General features: G+C 47.1%; 1 protein-coding gene across 5 annotated transcripts in view; it reads right to left on the bottom strand.

Annotated features, from left to right (window-relative positions):
• Window positions 1-14,397: 14,397 nt before the first annotated feature.
• SUPT20H (SPT20 homolog, SAGA complex component) overlaps window positions 14,398-16,158 on the bottom strand; it is a 35,558-nt gene continuing 33,797 nt past the window's right edge. For 4 of the 5 annotated variants that reach the window (XM_032956571.2, XM_032956570.2, XM_032956569.2 and 1 more), the window contains one exon: window positions 14,398-15,725. In XM_032956571.2, coding sequence (XP_032812462.2) covers window positions 15,492-15,725 — 234 coding nt within the window. In that variant the 3' untranslated portion in view covers window positions 14,398-15,491. The remainder of the gene's footprint in view (window positions 15,726-16,158) is intronic. The other variant, XR_012942178.1, reaches the window with a different exon arrangement.

Raw genomic sequence — 16,158 nt, 5'->3', positions numbered from 1 at the left:
AGGGAGGGATGGCAAGGGAGGGTGATGAGAGGGAGAGAGAGGGGCGATGTTAGGGAGGGATGGCAAGGGAGGGTGATGAGAGGGAGAGAGAGGAGCGATGTTAGGGAGGGATGGCAAGGGAGGGTGATGAGAGGGAGAGAGAGGGGCGATGTTAGGAAGGGATGGCAAGGGAGGGTGATGAGAGGGAAAGAGAGGGGCGATGTTAGGAGGGATGGCAAGGGAGGGTGATGAGAGGGAAATGGAGGGGCGAGGGACACGCTTTTGAAAAAATAAAGATGAGTCTTAAGGGAGGGACGAAAACTGGTGAGTGAAGTTGCCCTGTGTGATGTGGAGTGGGGGTTTTATTTCAATGGAGGGGAGAGCCAGGAGGGGAAAAAGGAGTGGAGACGTGACTGGGCATAGGGAGGGGCGGGGGGGAGGTGGCGTAGTGAGTGACAATTTATTCCCACCGCAATACATTTGTCCTGGAGGTTGATGATCCTGGAGGTGATCTCGCGAGTGTTGGACCCCCCATCGCCACCCCCACGTCTTAACCCAGCTAGCCACGTTGACGAACAACGGTGCACTTAAAAGGGCCACTTGCCTGCGGGGGGCTACAACACAATCTGCACCGAGAAACTGACACCGCCCCCCCCCCCCAATTGTGCAGCTGTCGCGGAATAAATTGTAATCGCTTGATTCCTGAGTCGCCTGGAAGAAGACGGAAGCCGTGAGATAAGCCTGGGGGCGAGGTGAGCAAATCCTTACCCACCCCCCCACCCAGCACCAAACTCCCACAACCGTCAAATTATTGTGCGCATTCATAAGAAAGTTATTTGGGTTAGATCGCGTAAGTGTAAATGTTGTGTCGTAACCCTCCACCACCCGACACAGCCAGTAAGGTGTGTCACGTAAACAACGCGCCAATTAGTCTATTACTTCAGCCCACCGGTGTGTTGGGGAGTAAATCCACGACATTACAATTTGAGTAGTACGACGTTTCGTTGGTAATTACATCCAGCATCATTTGGCGATTTGCCAGAATATCCATATATATTTATATTATATGTTTATAGAAATAAATAATATGGATGTGTCCGCTCTACCAAGTAAATAAAGATCTGGTGTCCACCCTGTCCCTTACTGCTGCTGCACACGCATGCTCGCACCGAAACCCGAACTCGAGTTGAAATCTGGCGACACCCTCCCCCTAAACCCCCCCCAACCCTCCCCAACCTCCCTACCCCAACCCTCTAACCCCCTAACCCTCCCCCAACCCCCCCAACCCCCCCAACCCCCTAAACCCGCCCAACCCTCCCCCAACCCCTCTTTACCCCCCAATCCCCTCCCAACCCCCCCAAACCCCAACCCCCCCAACCGCCCCCCGCAACCCCCCTCCCAACTTTCCCCCAACCCCCCCCCCCCCGAAACCCCCCTCCCACTACCGGATACAGGTTGCCCCGTACCTTTTAGTCACGGCGCTCAATCCACTGCTGGATGAAAGCCTCTCCAGTGTGTTGTCCATGGGGGTGGCTTGACCATACTTCACCACACTGGTCAGTGCAGGCCGGTGAAGTTGCGGGAACCCATTGCCAGTTCTGAAATCACTCAGTAATCGAACTTTAGATCTCCGGTTTCATCGTGCAGCGCGCTAACCACTACGCCACCGCTCCACATACTGCACCTACGTTTGGGTTTATCAGCCAAACGTCCCAAAGCAAACAAAAACAAATACTTAAAAAGTGTCTTGAGACTGAGTTAGGCATTCTGGATAAACACAACAAATAACTACCATGTCCACAAGATTTCACGACACAGTTGAAATTGATATTTTAAATAACCCATCCATAAGATGGTGCGAATATGCAATATACCTCCAATAATGTTCTACGCATTGTATTGCAATGGAAATGCTTTGTCGTTGACGAGCAACATTGGGAAGATGCGCAGGTTAAAGATGTAATTCAAACCATTAAGACGCGTCCGTCGCTATTCGGGGTGGTGGCCCATGGTAAAGTATGATGGAGCTGTGGCAGCCAAGGAATAAATCAGGCCCGAGGGTTACGCCCACCGTGGAGACGGAACGATGAAATCATCTTGTTGCCACAACGTGCTCTGCGGATTGTTACATCGCAGAACCGTGAGCGATGATATCGACGACGACAGGGATCGATCCATGAATTCCATGTCTCCATCTAGCAGTAGATTGTTCACGGCTCGTGATAATGACGACGTGGACGATGAGCATCAGGGGCAATTTAATTTACTCCAGATATTATTCAACCGGGCCTCGCTCTTGAGTGGAGTTATCAGTGGTCCACCGCCATGGGACATGCGCGAAATGAAGTACCTGTCATACCGCTGATGCTATTAGCATGATAATTTCAGAATTAATCTGTGCTGTCCAGTAGGTCATGTCATGGCTACACACATTAGCATCGTTTAAATATACATATGTGAAGAAAACGGTGCCGCGTAATTGCATCGCGTTCATCATGAAACTGACGTAATTTATTTCAAGGAAACATTCGCAAATATATGCCCTTGCAAATAAATGTCCTTGCGATGAAATGTGTAATGAATGTATCATTATTCAGGTGATAAACCAATTCGCAGTGACGCGCAAACAGACTCAGACATTCATTGGAGAAACAATCCAAGAGGAACCATCCTGATAATTTAGTCTTGAGCTTCCCGAAGGGATCTGCTGGCCAAGCCCACGACTTTAGCATTTTCATTAAAATAACTGAACCACGAATCTTTTATTCCAGACTAAATTCCCATATATCCGTGATAAAACAAAGAGCACATTTACGCTATTCGTCAATTGACTTTCTTACGTAGGCCTCCCTCCCGTGGGGGTTGCTTAACGACACTTCAAAACGCCGGCTATTGGAGGTCTGTGCAAGAGCAAGTAGAGCTAGTCATGCCTGGGAGTCGAACTCAGGTTATTGGGTTCGTAGCACAGTGCACGAACCACTGCGCCAGCACCGCTTACCCCCCCCCCCCCCCCCCCCCCCCCCCCATTCTACACCACCCCTGCGAGCCCCATTCTAATCGCACCGCGTAAACACGTCCGCTCTCCTAAAACGAGGCGACGGGCCAGTGGCCGGGCATTTTCCGGGGCAATGCCGCGTGGAATAGAGCGAGCGTGGTGGGGGGGGCGGGGGGGGAGCCCCATGCCACTATTCCATTACGACGACCCCGACAGAGCCCCGAGGCTGTTGCTGCCTGTGCGGGATTTAGTGACCCCGTGGCGCGCAAGGGACACGCATCGCAGATGTGGCGGTGCCCAGGCACGCGGCAGTTCGTTCATATGTGGGGTGAATATCGCCTAAGTTCATCAGAGCCCATGTCGCGCTCTCTCTCCCTTCCTTCCTCTCTCTCTCCCCCTCCATCCTTCCTGCGCCTTCGCTCGCTTGGTATTCGCGAGACATCCCGGCGACGAGTAAAGACCAGCGTGGGGTGGAGGCAAATGTGTAGGGTCGTGTGGGTGGCTGGGTGGGTGGATAGTTGCGGGAGGAAAGAAGCCTTTGAGGTCTGAGCACAAATGTGCGCAGGTGCGCTGTGTGGGACACCACTTCATCATGTATGGGGGGGGGGGGGGGGGTGGCGCCGAAATCTTTTTTTTATTTTTGGGTTTGTTTCACCAGCTAAGGCCCACTGAGCTGCGTAGCTCTTTTTTTCAGAAGCCAGCTGGCAATCACAAATTATAGCTTAACGAAGTGGCTTGTCGTCGTGTGTAAATGGACAGCGGCCACATACTCTAAACGCGTGGTGTTGATTCTAAATGTGGAGGGGGGAAAAAACTGAAGGACCCGCAGATAAATCCTGGCGACCACGGGGAGAGAGACACGCAAACTCCATATATACAGCAGGCGTCAGGGTCCGGATCGAACCCATGCACTCATGTATACCGGGTGAGGGAGTTACCATCTCGTCACCGCTGATTGAGCCAATATATTTCGTGCTACGCAACGTTTATTTTTTTGCTACTGCCACTGAGAATAAAGAAGGATATTGGTGCGTTGTACTGCTGATATGAAATATCTCTGTCACCGGTAGATGCAACGGGTCCTCAGAATTCGTTCAAACTTTCGCGGACGCATTGTACTTCACACCTCGATACAATCCACCCAGCGTTATAACTCCTCGAATTCGTTTGGAATTGTTTCACACTCTTGAGGACTCATTGCATGCCACCCAGCCTGACATCACCGACCACCCAACCCCCCATGCACTTCGTATCCGCTACATTTGAGACTCTATTTGACCAATGTGCGTAACACACGTGGTGCAGGCTGCTGCAGACATGCTCCAACAACTATGCTCCTCACTTGAACCAACCCACGCTGACCAGCATAGTGAAGTATGGTCGAATAACCCCCCAAAGTGTGGGGAGGCCCTCGTGAAGCAGTGGATTGCCAAAAGAGCCGTTACCTTATCTTCTTACCTTATCGAGATGTATATACGTCTTATTGTTGTAAAGGCGCTTTACAAAAATCATAGAATTGTACATAAGATGAAAATGGCTTGAGATGAATGTACATATACGCGTGTAAACATAAATATATACCATAGACAAATGCTCATCGGCTGAAATATTTACATTTTGTTTCTCTTTCAGTGACAAAAAAACCTACTGCTATAATTGGTAATGATCCCGTTACTCAGGGTGAACATTCAAATGATTAACAGTGTTGGTTTATCATCCACGCTGAATTGATCAGTCTCACAGCAGCAAGAACTAAAGTAAAACAATTGTCAACTTATAACGCACCGCACAAAAATTGCCCAAGCTCTGCTGTCCTCTATATATATGTGAAGGTGTCATCAGCCAATTAATTCGTGTTTACATGTGGCAGGAAACCGGAGCACCTGGAGAAAACCCACACGTGCGAGGGGGAAACACTCTATCTCATACAGATGGAACGAACTGATGGAGTTCACATTGTTGCTGTACTGCCTTCTCCTGGCGAGTAAGCGTACGACACCTTGACGCTCATTGGAAGGGAGTTTCGCAACTAAACCATTATTGATTTCGATTTAAAGCTTTCGTGACTGCAAGGATTCATCTTCTTTGGTTCTTTCGGTAAAGTCACGTAGAATGAGAATAAAATAATAAATTGATAAAATAAAATAACACAATAATATTCTCACGACGTTTCGGTCACAACACAAGCGGCCTTCATCAGGTGAAGGGACGAGATTGTCTGAAGGACAGCGCTGGAGTGAAAAAGTCACGCTCATATCGCGACCTTTAAGCTGTGAGAAGAAACAAAGCGCCTTGACAAAGGAATTAGCATAGAATTTAGCATTGAAATGGCTGAGTGATTAGCTTGTGACTGGTCACAGAAATGGCTATGTTAAAGTTAAAGCATACACATCCGCAGAGGCACCCCTTGACAAAGGAATTAGCATAGAATTTAGCATTGAAATAGCTGAGTGATTAGCTTGTAACTGGTCACAGAAATAGCTATGTTAAAGTCAGAGCATACACATTCACAAAGGCACCTAGTACAAATCAAACAGGAGAATCTAGCATTGAAATAACTAGGCGAATTTAGCATTGAAATAACTGAGTGATTAGCTTGTGACTGGTCACAGAAATGGCTATGTTGAAGTCAAGGCCTACACATCTGAGCTATTCACAGTAACTGGGTATATAGTGAACCAATAAAAAAACTAAAATATAAATTACCTCAATATTATCAATAAACTCTATATATTCTCCAATCAGCTAAGCTACCAACAATAAGTCGTTATATATCACAATGCTATATGGCGAAAAAATGGGTAGATTCTTGCCCTCAACTTTAGCAACACGGATAGCTACGGGCCCCGTTCAAACGGACGAGTTCATCCATGGTCGGAACAGAGGAGGGGGAGAGAGACAGCTGCGAGGCGCTGTTATACTCCATGTTGTAAACCATACTATTAACTGTGGTGTGAGAGGTATTAAGAGTCAATGCCAGCGAAAGAGCTGCGGTCTGAAGGTCATCGTAAAATACAATTAATTAAGAACGGAAATGGTTTAAAACATCTTTCCAATGGTTACTAAGCCAGAATCCATCTTCTTGGTTGAAATTGTCTCTGTGCTTGTATATGTGAATGGCCTCATGAACGAATCTCTCATGGTAGCCGGTTGGTTTGCAAAGAACCTCCGTCTTGGAGAAGTCAATGTCATGTGAGCCCACTGAATTATAACAGTGATCTGCCACGGCAGAGGAGTTCGTTCTACCGTGTTTCAAGTCTGCTTTATGTTCGCGGATGCGGTCCGAGATATGTCGTTTGGTTTCTCCAATGTAGCTACTACCACAGAGGCACTTTAGTTTGTAAACGCCCGGGTACTGTATGTCTGGAACAGCATCTTTTACAGATGGAACTAGATCACGGATTTTATGTACTGTGTTGAATTGGACCTGGATCTTGTGTTTATTCAGGATTTTGGAGATCTTTTTAGCGACCCCTGCAATGTAGGGTAGGTGATGGTTTTGAGTGGCTCCACAAGAGGATCCTTCTTCATGACTGGAGTGATGGCTTTGCGGATTGTGTAGTCGGAGTAACCATTAGCCCTGAGAGCCTGGTGTACGTGCTTGAGTTCACTGGTAATGTGTTCCTGGTCGGAAATGCATTGGGCTCTATGGTATAGAGCCTTGATGAGGGAGTTCTTCTGGGATGGATGGTGGTGGGAATCCGGTTTCAAGTAAGCATCTGTATGGGTAGCTTTCCTGTAGACAGAGTGGCTCATTGAACCATCATGTCTCCTTTTAATTAAGACATCCAAAAAGGGTAGTTTGCCATCTTTTTCGACCTCCATGGTAAATCTGATGGCTGGGTGTATGGAATTGATGTGGTCGCGGAATTGGTCTAGAGCAGGCTGGCCATGTGGCCAGATGACAAAGGTGTCATCCATGTACCTCTTCCATAAGGTCGGGCGTAGAGATGCTTACTTGATTCCCACCACCATCCATCCAGAAGAACTCCCTCATCAAGACTCTATACCATAGAGCCCAATGCATTTCCGACCAGGAACACATTACCAGTGAACTCAAGCATGTACACCAGGCTCTCAGGGCTAATGGTTACTCCGACTACACAATCCGCAAAGCCATCACTCCAGTCATGAAGAAGGATCCTCTTGTGGAGCCACTCAAAACCATCACCTTACCCTACATTGCAGGGGTCACTAAAAAGATCTCCAAAATTCTGAATAAATACAAGATCCAGGTCCGATTCAACACAGTACATAAAATCCAAGATCTAGTTCCATCTGTAAAAGATGCTGTTCCAGACATACAGTACCCGGGCGTTTACAAACTAAAGTGCCTCTGTGGTAGTAGCTACATTGGAGAAACCAAACGACATATCTCGGACCGCATCCGCGAACATAAAGCAGACTTGAAACACGGTAGAACGAACTCCTCTGCCGTGGCAGATCACTGTTATAATTCAGTGGGCTCACATGACATTGACTTCTCCAAGACGGAGGTTCTTTGCAAACCAACCGGCTACCATGAGAGATTCGTTCATGAGGCCATTCACATATACAAGCACAGAGACAATTTCAACCAAGAAGATGGATTCTGGCTTAGTAACCATTGGAAAGATGCTTCAAACCATTTCCGTTCTTAATTAATTGTATTTTACGATGACCTTCAGACCGCAGCTCTTTCGCTGCCATTAACTCTTAATACCTCTCACACCACGGTTAATAGTATGGTTTACAACATGGAGTATAACAGCGCCTCGCAGCTGTCTCTCTCCCCCTCCTCTGTTCCGACCATGGATGAACTCGTCCGTTTCAACGGGGCCCGTAGCTATCCATGTTGCTAAAGTTGAGGGCAAGAATCTACCCATTTTTTCGCCATATAGCATTGTGATATATAACGACTTATTGTTGGTAGCTTAGCTGATTGGAGAATATATAGAGTTTATTTATAACATTGAGGTAATTTATATTTTAGTTTTTTTATTGGTTCACTATATAGTATTCATTATTTATTGTAGTGTATACCCAGTTACTGTGAATAGCTCAGATGTGTAGGCCTTGACTTCAACATAGCCATTTCTGTGACCAGTCACAAGCTAATCACTCAGTTATTTCAATGCTAAATTCGCCTAGTCATTTCAATGCTAGATTCTCCTGTTTGATTTGTACTAGGTGCCTTTGTGAATGTGTATGCTCTGACTTTAACATAGCTATTTCTGTGACCAGTTACAAGCTAATCACTCAGCTATTTCAATGCTAAATTCTATGCTAATTCCTTTGTCAACGGGTGCCTCTGCGGATGTGTATGCTTTAACTTTAACATAGCCATTTCTGTGACCAGTCACAAGCTAATCACTCAGCCATTTCAATGCTAAATTCTATGCTAATTCCTTTGTCAAGGCACTTTGTTTCTTCTCACACAGCTTAAAGGTCGCGATATGAGCGTGACTTTTTCACTCCAGCGCTGTCCTCCAGACAGTCTCGTCCCTTCACCTGATGAAGGCCGCTTGTGTTGTGGCCGAAACGTCGTGAGAATATTATTGTGTTATTTTATTTTATCAATTTATTACATTATTGATTTGCCAGGTAAGTCCCACTGAGCTATGTAGTTCTTTTTCACAAGCGACCTGGCCACAAATCATAGCTCAACGACCAACATCTGTGCAATAATCTGTGCGATCCACTAAACCCACGCCTCCAGTACTGCATTGGTTAAAGGCGTGCTTTGTTAATGTGTAGCTTTTAATTGCCGGTCGGGCAGTATATGTGTTTCCGGTGAGGCTGGTGACATTTGGGTGAGTGAGGGGTCTACAAGTGTCAACCCGCTACGCCACTGGGAATAAAAAGCCCAGGCCTCTTGCGCGGTGCGCCCAGCCACCGTGCCACCGTTCGCCACAAGTAATGCCGGCACACACAAAGGGGCCGTCCATAAATGACGTCACGCACCTAGGGGGGTGAGGGGGGGGGGTCAGACATTTGTGACGATGTGTGACGAGGGGCGGGGGTTTGAGAAATGTGACGTCACATAAAAATGCGCAACTTTAAATAAATATAGACAACACGTTATACTTGATTAAATAGACTTTAATAAATGTTTTCTCCTACACCATCAGAGTGCGGCGCCACATTAAATACGCACTACAATGACAATAGTTTAAAGCGATTTGAAGCATGTTTTATATATATTTTTTTTGGGGGGGGGGGGGCAGAGCTTTGTGACGTCATATTTTAGGGTGGGTCTGACTTGTCGTGACGCCGTGTGACTAAGGGAGGGGGGGGTCAAAAATCGTCCAAAATCGTGTGACGTCATTTATGGACGGCCCCAAAGACAACAATACCCCGGTTGAGTCTTACACATAGTTGCGGCACGCTTCTTTGGCGAGCACCTTGTAAGGCATACTCTCTAGAGAAGCAGTCTCGCCAACGTACCGACTTCGTTGCTAGATCTTAGCACCGAGTGACATTGTGGGTGTCCCGCGCGACCAAAGTGCCTGGGACGAGCAAATGTTGCAGATCTCAGGGGCGATTCCAGGTCTCTATTCGCGATCTTGTATCAGTCGAATGTGTCTGAACAATCACTTCTTTCGCACCGTGCGTAACCAACCGTGCTAATCGGATATGCGGGGGGTGGGGGGGGGAGTGGACGATAGCAGTCAGTGCGGTTTATTGTCTAGCGCAGGGGTCAAAAAGCTGCGGCTCTGGAGACGCACGTGGCGGCTCTTTAGGGACTGCTTCGTGACACTTATTTTATCCAGGACCACCGTCTCGTATTCACCACAGTGCATTGCGGCTCTTGGGATATTGTGAGTTTTTTTTTTATATATATCGAATTCGAAATTTTTTTTGTCTCTCCTCGTTATTTTGGCTGACAACTTCCTGGTTTTGTAACACTTTTGTGCAACAACTTTCCCCCCCCCCCCCATTAAGGAGCTGGCAACACTGGAAAGAAGTGAACTGGAGTCGTTTTATCACACACACATCCCCCCCCCTGCCCCCCCCCGCCCCACCATCCTTGGCACATTGAATCTCTTAATTAACTCCTTTACGCCCCCGTGTCCGGCTGGCTTCAGTCCCAACAAGAGAAGACGCGAGGGACCCATGCATGGGGAGAGATCTCCGCGCGAGGTCGTCCGACAGTTTTTGTTCCTTCACCTGAAGAAGGCTACTTGTGTTGTAGCCGAAACGTCGACAGAGCTTTAACATTAAAGCTCTGTCGTTCCGACAGTTTTTGTTCCTTCACCTGCAGAAGGCTACTTGTGTTGTGGCCGAAACGTCGTGAGAATTTTATTGTTTTATTTTATTATTTTATTCTCATTCTACGTGACTTTACCGAAAGAACCAAAGAAGATGAATCCTTGCAGTCACGAAAGCTTTAAATCGAAATTTAGGGCGCACGCGGTTTCTGCGGCGAGCGCTACGGACAAACCACACGGAGAGCGGCCGATGCCGTTCGAGATGCTCGGAAGCTCAGCAGGGCTTGGAGCCCGGAATCAATCGTGCTTGGACGGTTGACCTACCCATGCACAAACAGTTGTCACAGGGGCCCGTGGCAGCAGAGGACAGCGCAGTAAAATACATCGTTGTGCTGTACTTGTACGCTCCCGCATTCGCCAACTGACGCATCGACAATTGCGGTGAAGTTCGGTTACCGCTTGCCCGTCCGTGCACGCGTGCACGTCTGCAGGTTAACAATGCTGAACGCGGCGCGCGGATGTGATGCGTCGCTAAGCGGTCAAATTTCAAGGACGTCTTGCAATGATAATAAAGGTGGCTGCTGGCTGGGTTGTGTGGATATGTGTGGTTGTCCGCCACAGGTGTGTGTGTGTGTTTTTTTTTAAGCGCTACATTCGTCCTTCGGTAAGGCAAAGAAAGTATTCCCCGTCCCTGACTTACGGACTGAAAACTGAAATAAAAGGCAAAGGCGCAGCCCTGCAAATGTGCTCGCTCACGCCACTGCCGGCAGAAGGGCCTCCACTCGCGGGAGGTTTCGAGAGGACTTCTCATCCAGCCGGGCGTCGTGAAAGATGCAGTAGTTACTCAGAGGGGCGGGAGGGATTCAATGACACTGACATTGGTGTCTACCTGCTGCGCCGGGGAGTTGGATCGAAGCGAAGTGCGGTGTGATCACCGTTTAGCATCAGAAGTGCGGAGTAACGAGATCCAAATGTTCGGTGCTGCCCGTAACAAACACGGAACGACCTCCAATTTCACGTGGAGGCATTTACAACCAGTACGGTATGACTCACAATTGGTTTATTTTTTAATTAGATCGTGTAGGTATAATGTCGACGTCTTAAATTTTACTACCGTATGACCAATTAATTTGGTTTATCAGCAAAACCGGAATTTTCTCATATTTGCAATTGTGAAATCGGCGCAAAACGAGATTTAATCGGCTCAGCTGGGTGGTGAATGGCGATAGTTCAAAATTAGCATTACGTAGCTCCACGAACCCTCCCCCCTGCCCACCCCACCAGATATTCAATTAATTATTAATCACGAAACAACCTTGTGCGTATTTTGGGGCTTCTTTCACACCGTGCGGAGCCGACCGTGCTAATCGGAGATGCGGGACAGACCTCGCTGGACCAGACGCGACCAAGGCGAACCGTGGCGCCATGTGTCGAGCGAGTTGGCCATCGCGGCCGTGCCGGGGATGCAGTGCCGGATGAAGCTAAGCGTGGGGCCTGTAGCATGATGTTATTAAGGGGCCCTAAATAAAAACAACACGTAAACATTAAAACATACACATTTTTAACTTGCGTAGTAAAGTAATTGTATTTTTTCATTTGCTATACAGCCCGGATAATACGACACATCGCTAAGCCTTAAACACCCAGTCGTTCATAAAAGTTGAAGATGGCATAGTACTATAGTAATAGAGCAAGTGCAGAATCGCTGAACCGGAATTGATAGCTTGAAAGCATTTAGCATATGTAGCTACTTTTGCTACGAGGATAATACGCCACTGGTTGGGTGTAGAGGACGGGACAAGGGACGGGGAGAATATTGATGACCGGTGTTAGAACGCGTGATTAATTCTTTTCGTATATTCCCCACCCAGCCCAGCCCAGCTCTCTCCTCCTCCTCTCTCTCTCTCCCTCTCTCCAGGAAGGAGGCAGTGACGGAACCACGAGGAGAGATGACGTCGCGCGCCCGTTGATTTATGTGGCGTGGACACATTTCTCACATTCTCATTCTCGGTATCAAAATATAAAAATATCACAGTCTCCTAGGCGCTGTCAATGAGAACAACCTGGCCTCCTATCGTTCTTCGCAAAGGCATTACAAACAAAAAAAGTAATCACCATTCATCACGCATCAAAGCACGCGGTCCCAGTAATCCTTAATCATCGTTACGAATAGCACCGTCCTGTCATCGCACGGCATTGCCATTATTCCAGCTACCTCGCGTCACCGTTAATCACACGTTCTCCGGCCAAACAATGGCCATAAGACTGTCTCGCACATAAGTAATATACCCTACGCCATGCACAGAGCGCCATGCACAATCAATTCATTGGCGTTCTTTGGTGGGGTTTTGTTTTTGTATTATCTGTGTAAGGAAATGGCTCGTTGGTGTGCTGCGTCGTGGGATGCAATTTCGTGAAAGACGCCTCTGTAAAATTCAATTCATTCGCTGTTGGCTGTGATTTTATTCATGCAATTTTTATTTTATTTTTAAACACGTCCCTGTCAGTGTCGGAGATGCTGCCGTACGTGAGGGGGTGCAGGGGGGGGGGGGTTAAATGAATGGTGAGCACAACTAGGCTTGCAATCCAGCGGCAGGCGCCGCCTGATCGATCTCTCGGCGCGGCAGTTGAAACAAAGGTGGCAAGTTTCTTAAATCTACGTGTGTTGAACTTCTTTCGCACCGTACAGAAAGAGCTCTCTCGTGGAGGCTTGTCAGTAGCAATAAATTTACGTTTTACATCGCATTCCTATCGTTAACGTGGGACATTAAAGCAACAGAGACGGACAATGTTTTGTGTGTGTGTGTGGTGGAGACGAGATTGTGCAGACGGGGTGCAATTTTAATCCATCAATTAACTGATGCATTGATTCATCGCCTCCTTGAGCAGTGGTTTAGCAATTAGCTGTTGACTTTTGACAGGCCACTTGGCAAGGAAAATCGACTGGACCGCCTTAGCATTCTGACCGTTCAAAATATTGTCCACAACCAGCGGGCGCCTACAAATAATCGCCTTTGCTTCCTCGCGTGTAACCTCAAGGTAAGAGGCTAGAGCATTGGCGACGATTGTGAATGCACGTGGCCAAAACGTAGTCGATGAAGAACCCCCCCCCCCCCCCCCCCCATCATTCAACCTTGACTTTAGCGTTCGGCGATTCACAAATTAAATTCCTCATGGCATGGAACGTCGCGCGAAATCATCGATCAAAATGCAGTTGTTTCGCTCGCGGTTGAAGCGCGCACGAGAATGTTTTAATATTCATGGGAAACACAATATGTAAATGCCACGATGTCGCATTTCAGCAACGGAATTTAACCTTACGGCACGGAGACAGATGCAGCAAGAGAGCGTAAAATAGGATAAAAGTAAATCCCCACAAATTCTTTGTCATGTAACTGCCGGCAGAATGGGCCTCCAGATTGCACTTGGCCTAACTCTTCCATGCTGCCCAGATATCATGGACTGAGACGGGGAGTACCCACACTTTTCACCCCACCCATCATCCGGGACGATACAGAAAAAGACCAGGTGGCAACTTGTGCGGAAGAGTCAACAATGGTTGTCCCCTATGGATAGACCCCCCCCCACTCTCCATAGGAAGTTGGGAATGTCCACCACTGGCTCCGGCAGGGTTGTGACCAGGACACGATCACCGTGTCGATGCTCATTTGAACAGCAAATCCCTGACTCGATACGGCGAGAGTGAGTCGGCTTGCTGTGAGCGAGAGTTTGCAACGAGGTCTCGTCTTCCTCGAGACATCGATTATTCTCTTCGCCCCGGCACCCAAGGACGTTATTACACTGCAACCAGTGTTTGAAAGGATTTGAAAACTTCATATTTTTTTATGCTGCAATTTACCAGGCTTACGCAACGCCTATTCTCTATACCATTCACACGTACTGTGCAAGGCTACGGGGTATAATCTGGAAACAGCGTGCTGCTAATCATCTGGGGAACATGCTTATAATGAACACAGCTCAGTGATTTTATACACGCGCATGCAGGCCACTCTATCAAAAGACTTGAAGTCATTTGAGACTCAGAGTAGACGATAATCTTGTTAATTATCACCGCTTCCCCCCACCACCGCCATCTGTACTTAACCGCTAAGGACTTGTCACGTGTCCTCCTTTGTTAAAGTCACTATCGCGGTATTGTCATACATAAGGTCTATGTGACACATCGTAGGGGGGGGGGCATTTTATAATATAATTGTTTTTTTACACAAGCCATCATGTTTTCTTTGTTTTATTTATACTATCGTTTTAGTCGAACAAAAAAATATCCCACACAATCACACCAATGTAAGGTTAAAATAGTATATCCAGAAACACGTGCTCATCCCTACTCTAAACAAAACACAAGAGATTAACCATCACTTATCTGCTTGCGACGTACATACAGGATGTATATATAGTAAAAATGAAAATTGTATGTAATTTGACAGTAAGGCCAAAGCATAAAACAGTTGTGTTTTTAATGCGCCTTTTTTAATACCATATACAGCGTACTGTACATTTTAAAACGTTGATTAAAACTTTCCACTCTTTGACAGCATACTGCACCTTTACAATCAGCACTTATATTTTCCTTTATTTCTATGCTTCCCACCTCAAACTTTAGACACTATACACCTTCAATCAACATTCTGTTGAAACTAATGGGCACACACACGCGCGCACACACACACACATTCCATGTGTAAAAGTACAAAACACAGCATCTAATTACGATATATCCATCAAGTGGACAGACCACGTGCGGACCTGCAATGTAGGTACAAAGTTGCAAAGGCAGCTTTAAGGGCAAAAGTGAAAAGCATTTTGATCGACTTTGGAGAGGCTCCAAATATTTTCGAGACGCAATTTATTCCAGACGGTTACTGCAAAGCTTTGCTCAGACTGCTGTCACTGTGAATAAATATCCCGTCCCTTTTGAAGACGCCACTTTGCAAGTCAACCTGCAGAGAGAGAGAAAAAGCTATTTTGGAAGCACGTGGACCTGTTTTCCAAGACTCCTTTTTGCAGGCACGGCAGCCCGGTTACATTTTCTCAAAAGCATCGTCACAAGATTCCACTTAAGGGCCAATTTCAATATACAAGCTCGTGTTATGTACAGTGGGAATACTTAACATACTAAGTACAAACAAAAAATACTTAACAACACAATGGGGCATGTGTTTGTGTTTCAGATAATTTAAAAGATGAAGAGGCTCACTGATAATACTGTACATTCCCGCCTATCCGGGACTCTTCCCAATTTCAAGACTCTACAATGGAACTCGTGCGGGTCAGAGCGAAGATGGTGGTGCATTGTGCACCGTCAGTCACGTGCGGGGAGGTGTGGTTATCCCCCTTTTCTTTTTGCTTTTGGGCTGCCCCCCTGTCCCGGTGGTAGCTTGCTGCTGCTGACGCAGCTGCTGCATCTGCTGCTGTTGCTGCTGCTGTTGTTGCTGTTGTTGCTGCTGGTGCTGCTGTTGCTGCTGCTGCAGACGGTGTAGCTGTGCAGCTGCAATGGCCCTCTGCTGAAAGAACTGCTTCTGAAAGGCTGCTGCGTATTGCTACAGCGACCATGGTTTTGGTTAGGTTGCATGGCACGTGGTCGTGGTGGGAACAGGTCAGGGAGAGAGGGAGATGAGGATAATGGTGGATGGTGGGTGGCAGGGGTGAGTGGTGGACGGATGGAGGAGTGAGTGAGAGGGTGAAATGGCGGGTGGATTAAGGGGTGGGTAAGGGTGGGTGGAAGGGTGAAGGAAGAAGGGACATGACAAAACATGTTAGTGTTGGGACGGCAGCTTCTTAGTCAGTAGAATTTAAAATTTAAATGAGTATTAAAAATTCGAGACAAGGACGAAAAACGTAAACCAGTGTGTAAACTTAGCTGTTAATCACAATGAGGCTTAACCCTCCAATGGATAATTCACTTTTACTTGAAAGTGACGCCATGAAGATGAAATAAAGAAAACACAACCATGACATGAACACGTTTGTTAT

Source organism: Petromyzon marinus, chromosome 18 (assembly GCF_048934315.1).
Source record: "Petromyzon marinus isolate PM22_M1 ecotype Great Lakes invasive population chromosome 18, UKy_Petmar_22M1.pri1.0, whole genome shotgun sequence".
Classification (NCBI taxonomy): Eukaryota; Metazoa; Chordata; class Hyperoartia; order Petromyzontiformes; family Petromyzontidae; genus Petromyzon; species Petromyzon marinus.
The sequence above is the reverse complement of the archived record's forward strand: the minus strand, read 5'-3'. Positions and strand labels throughout refer to the sequence as shown.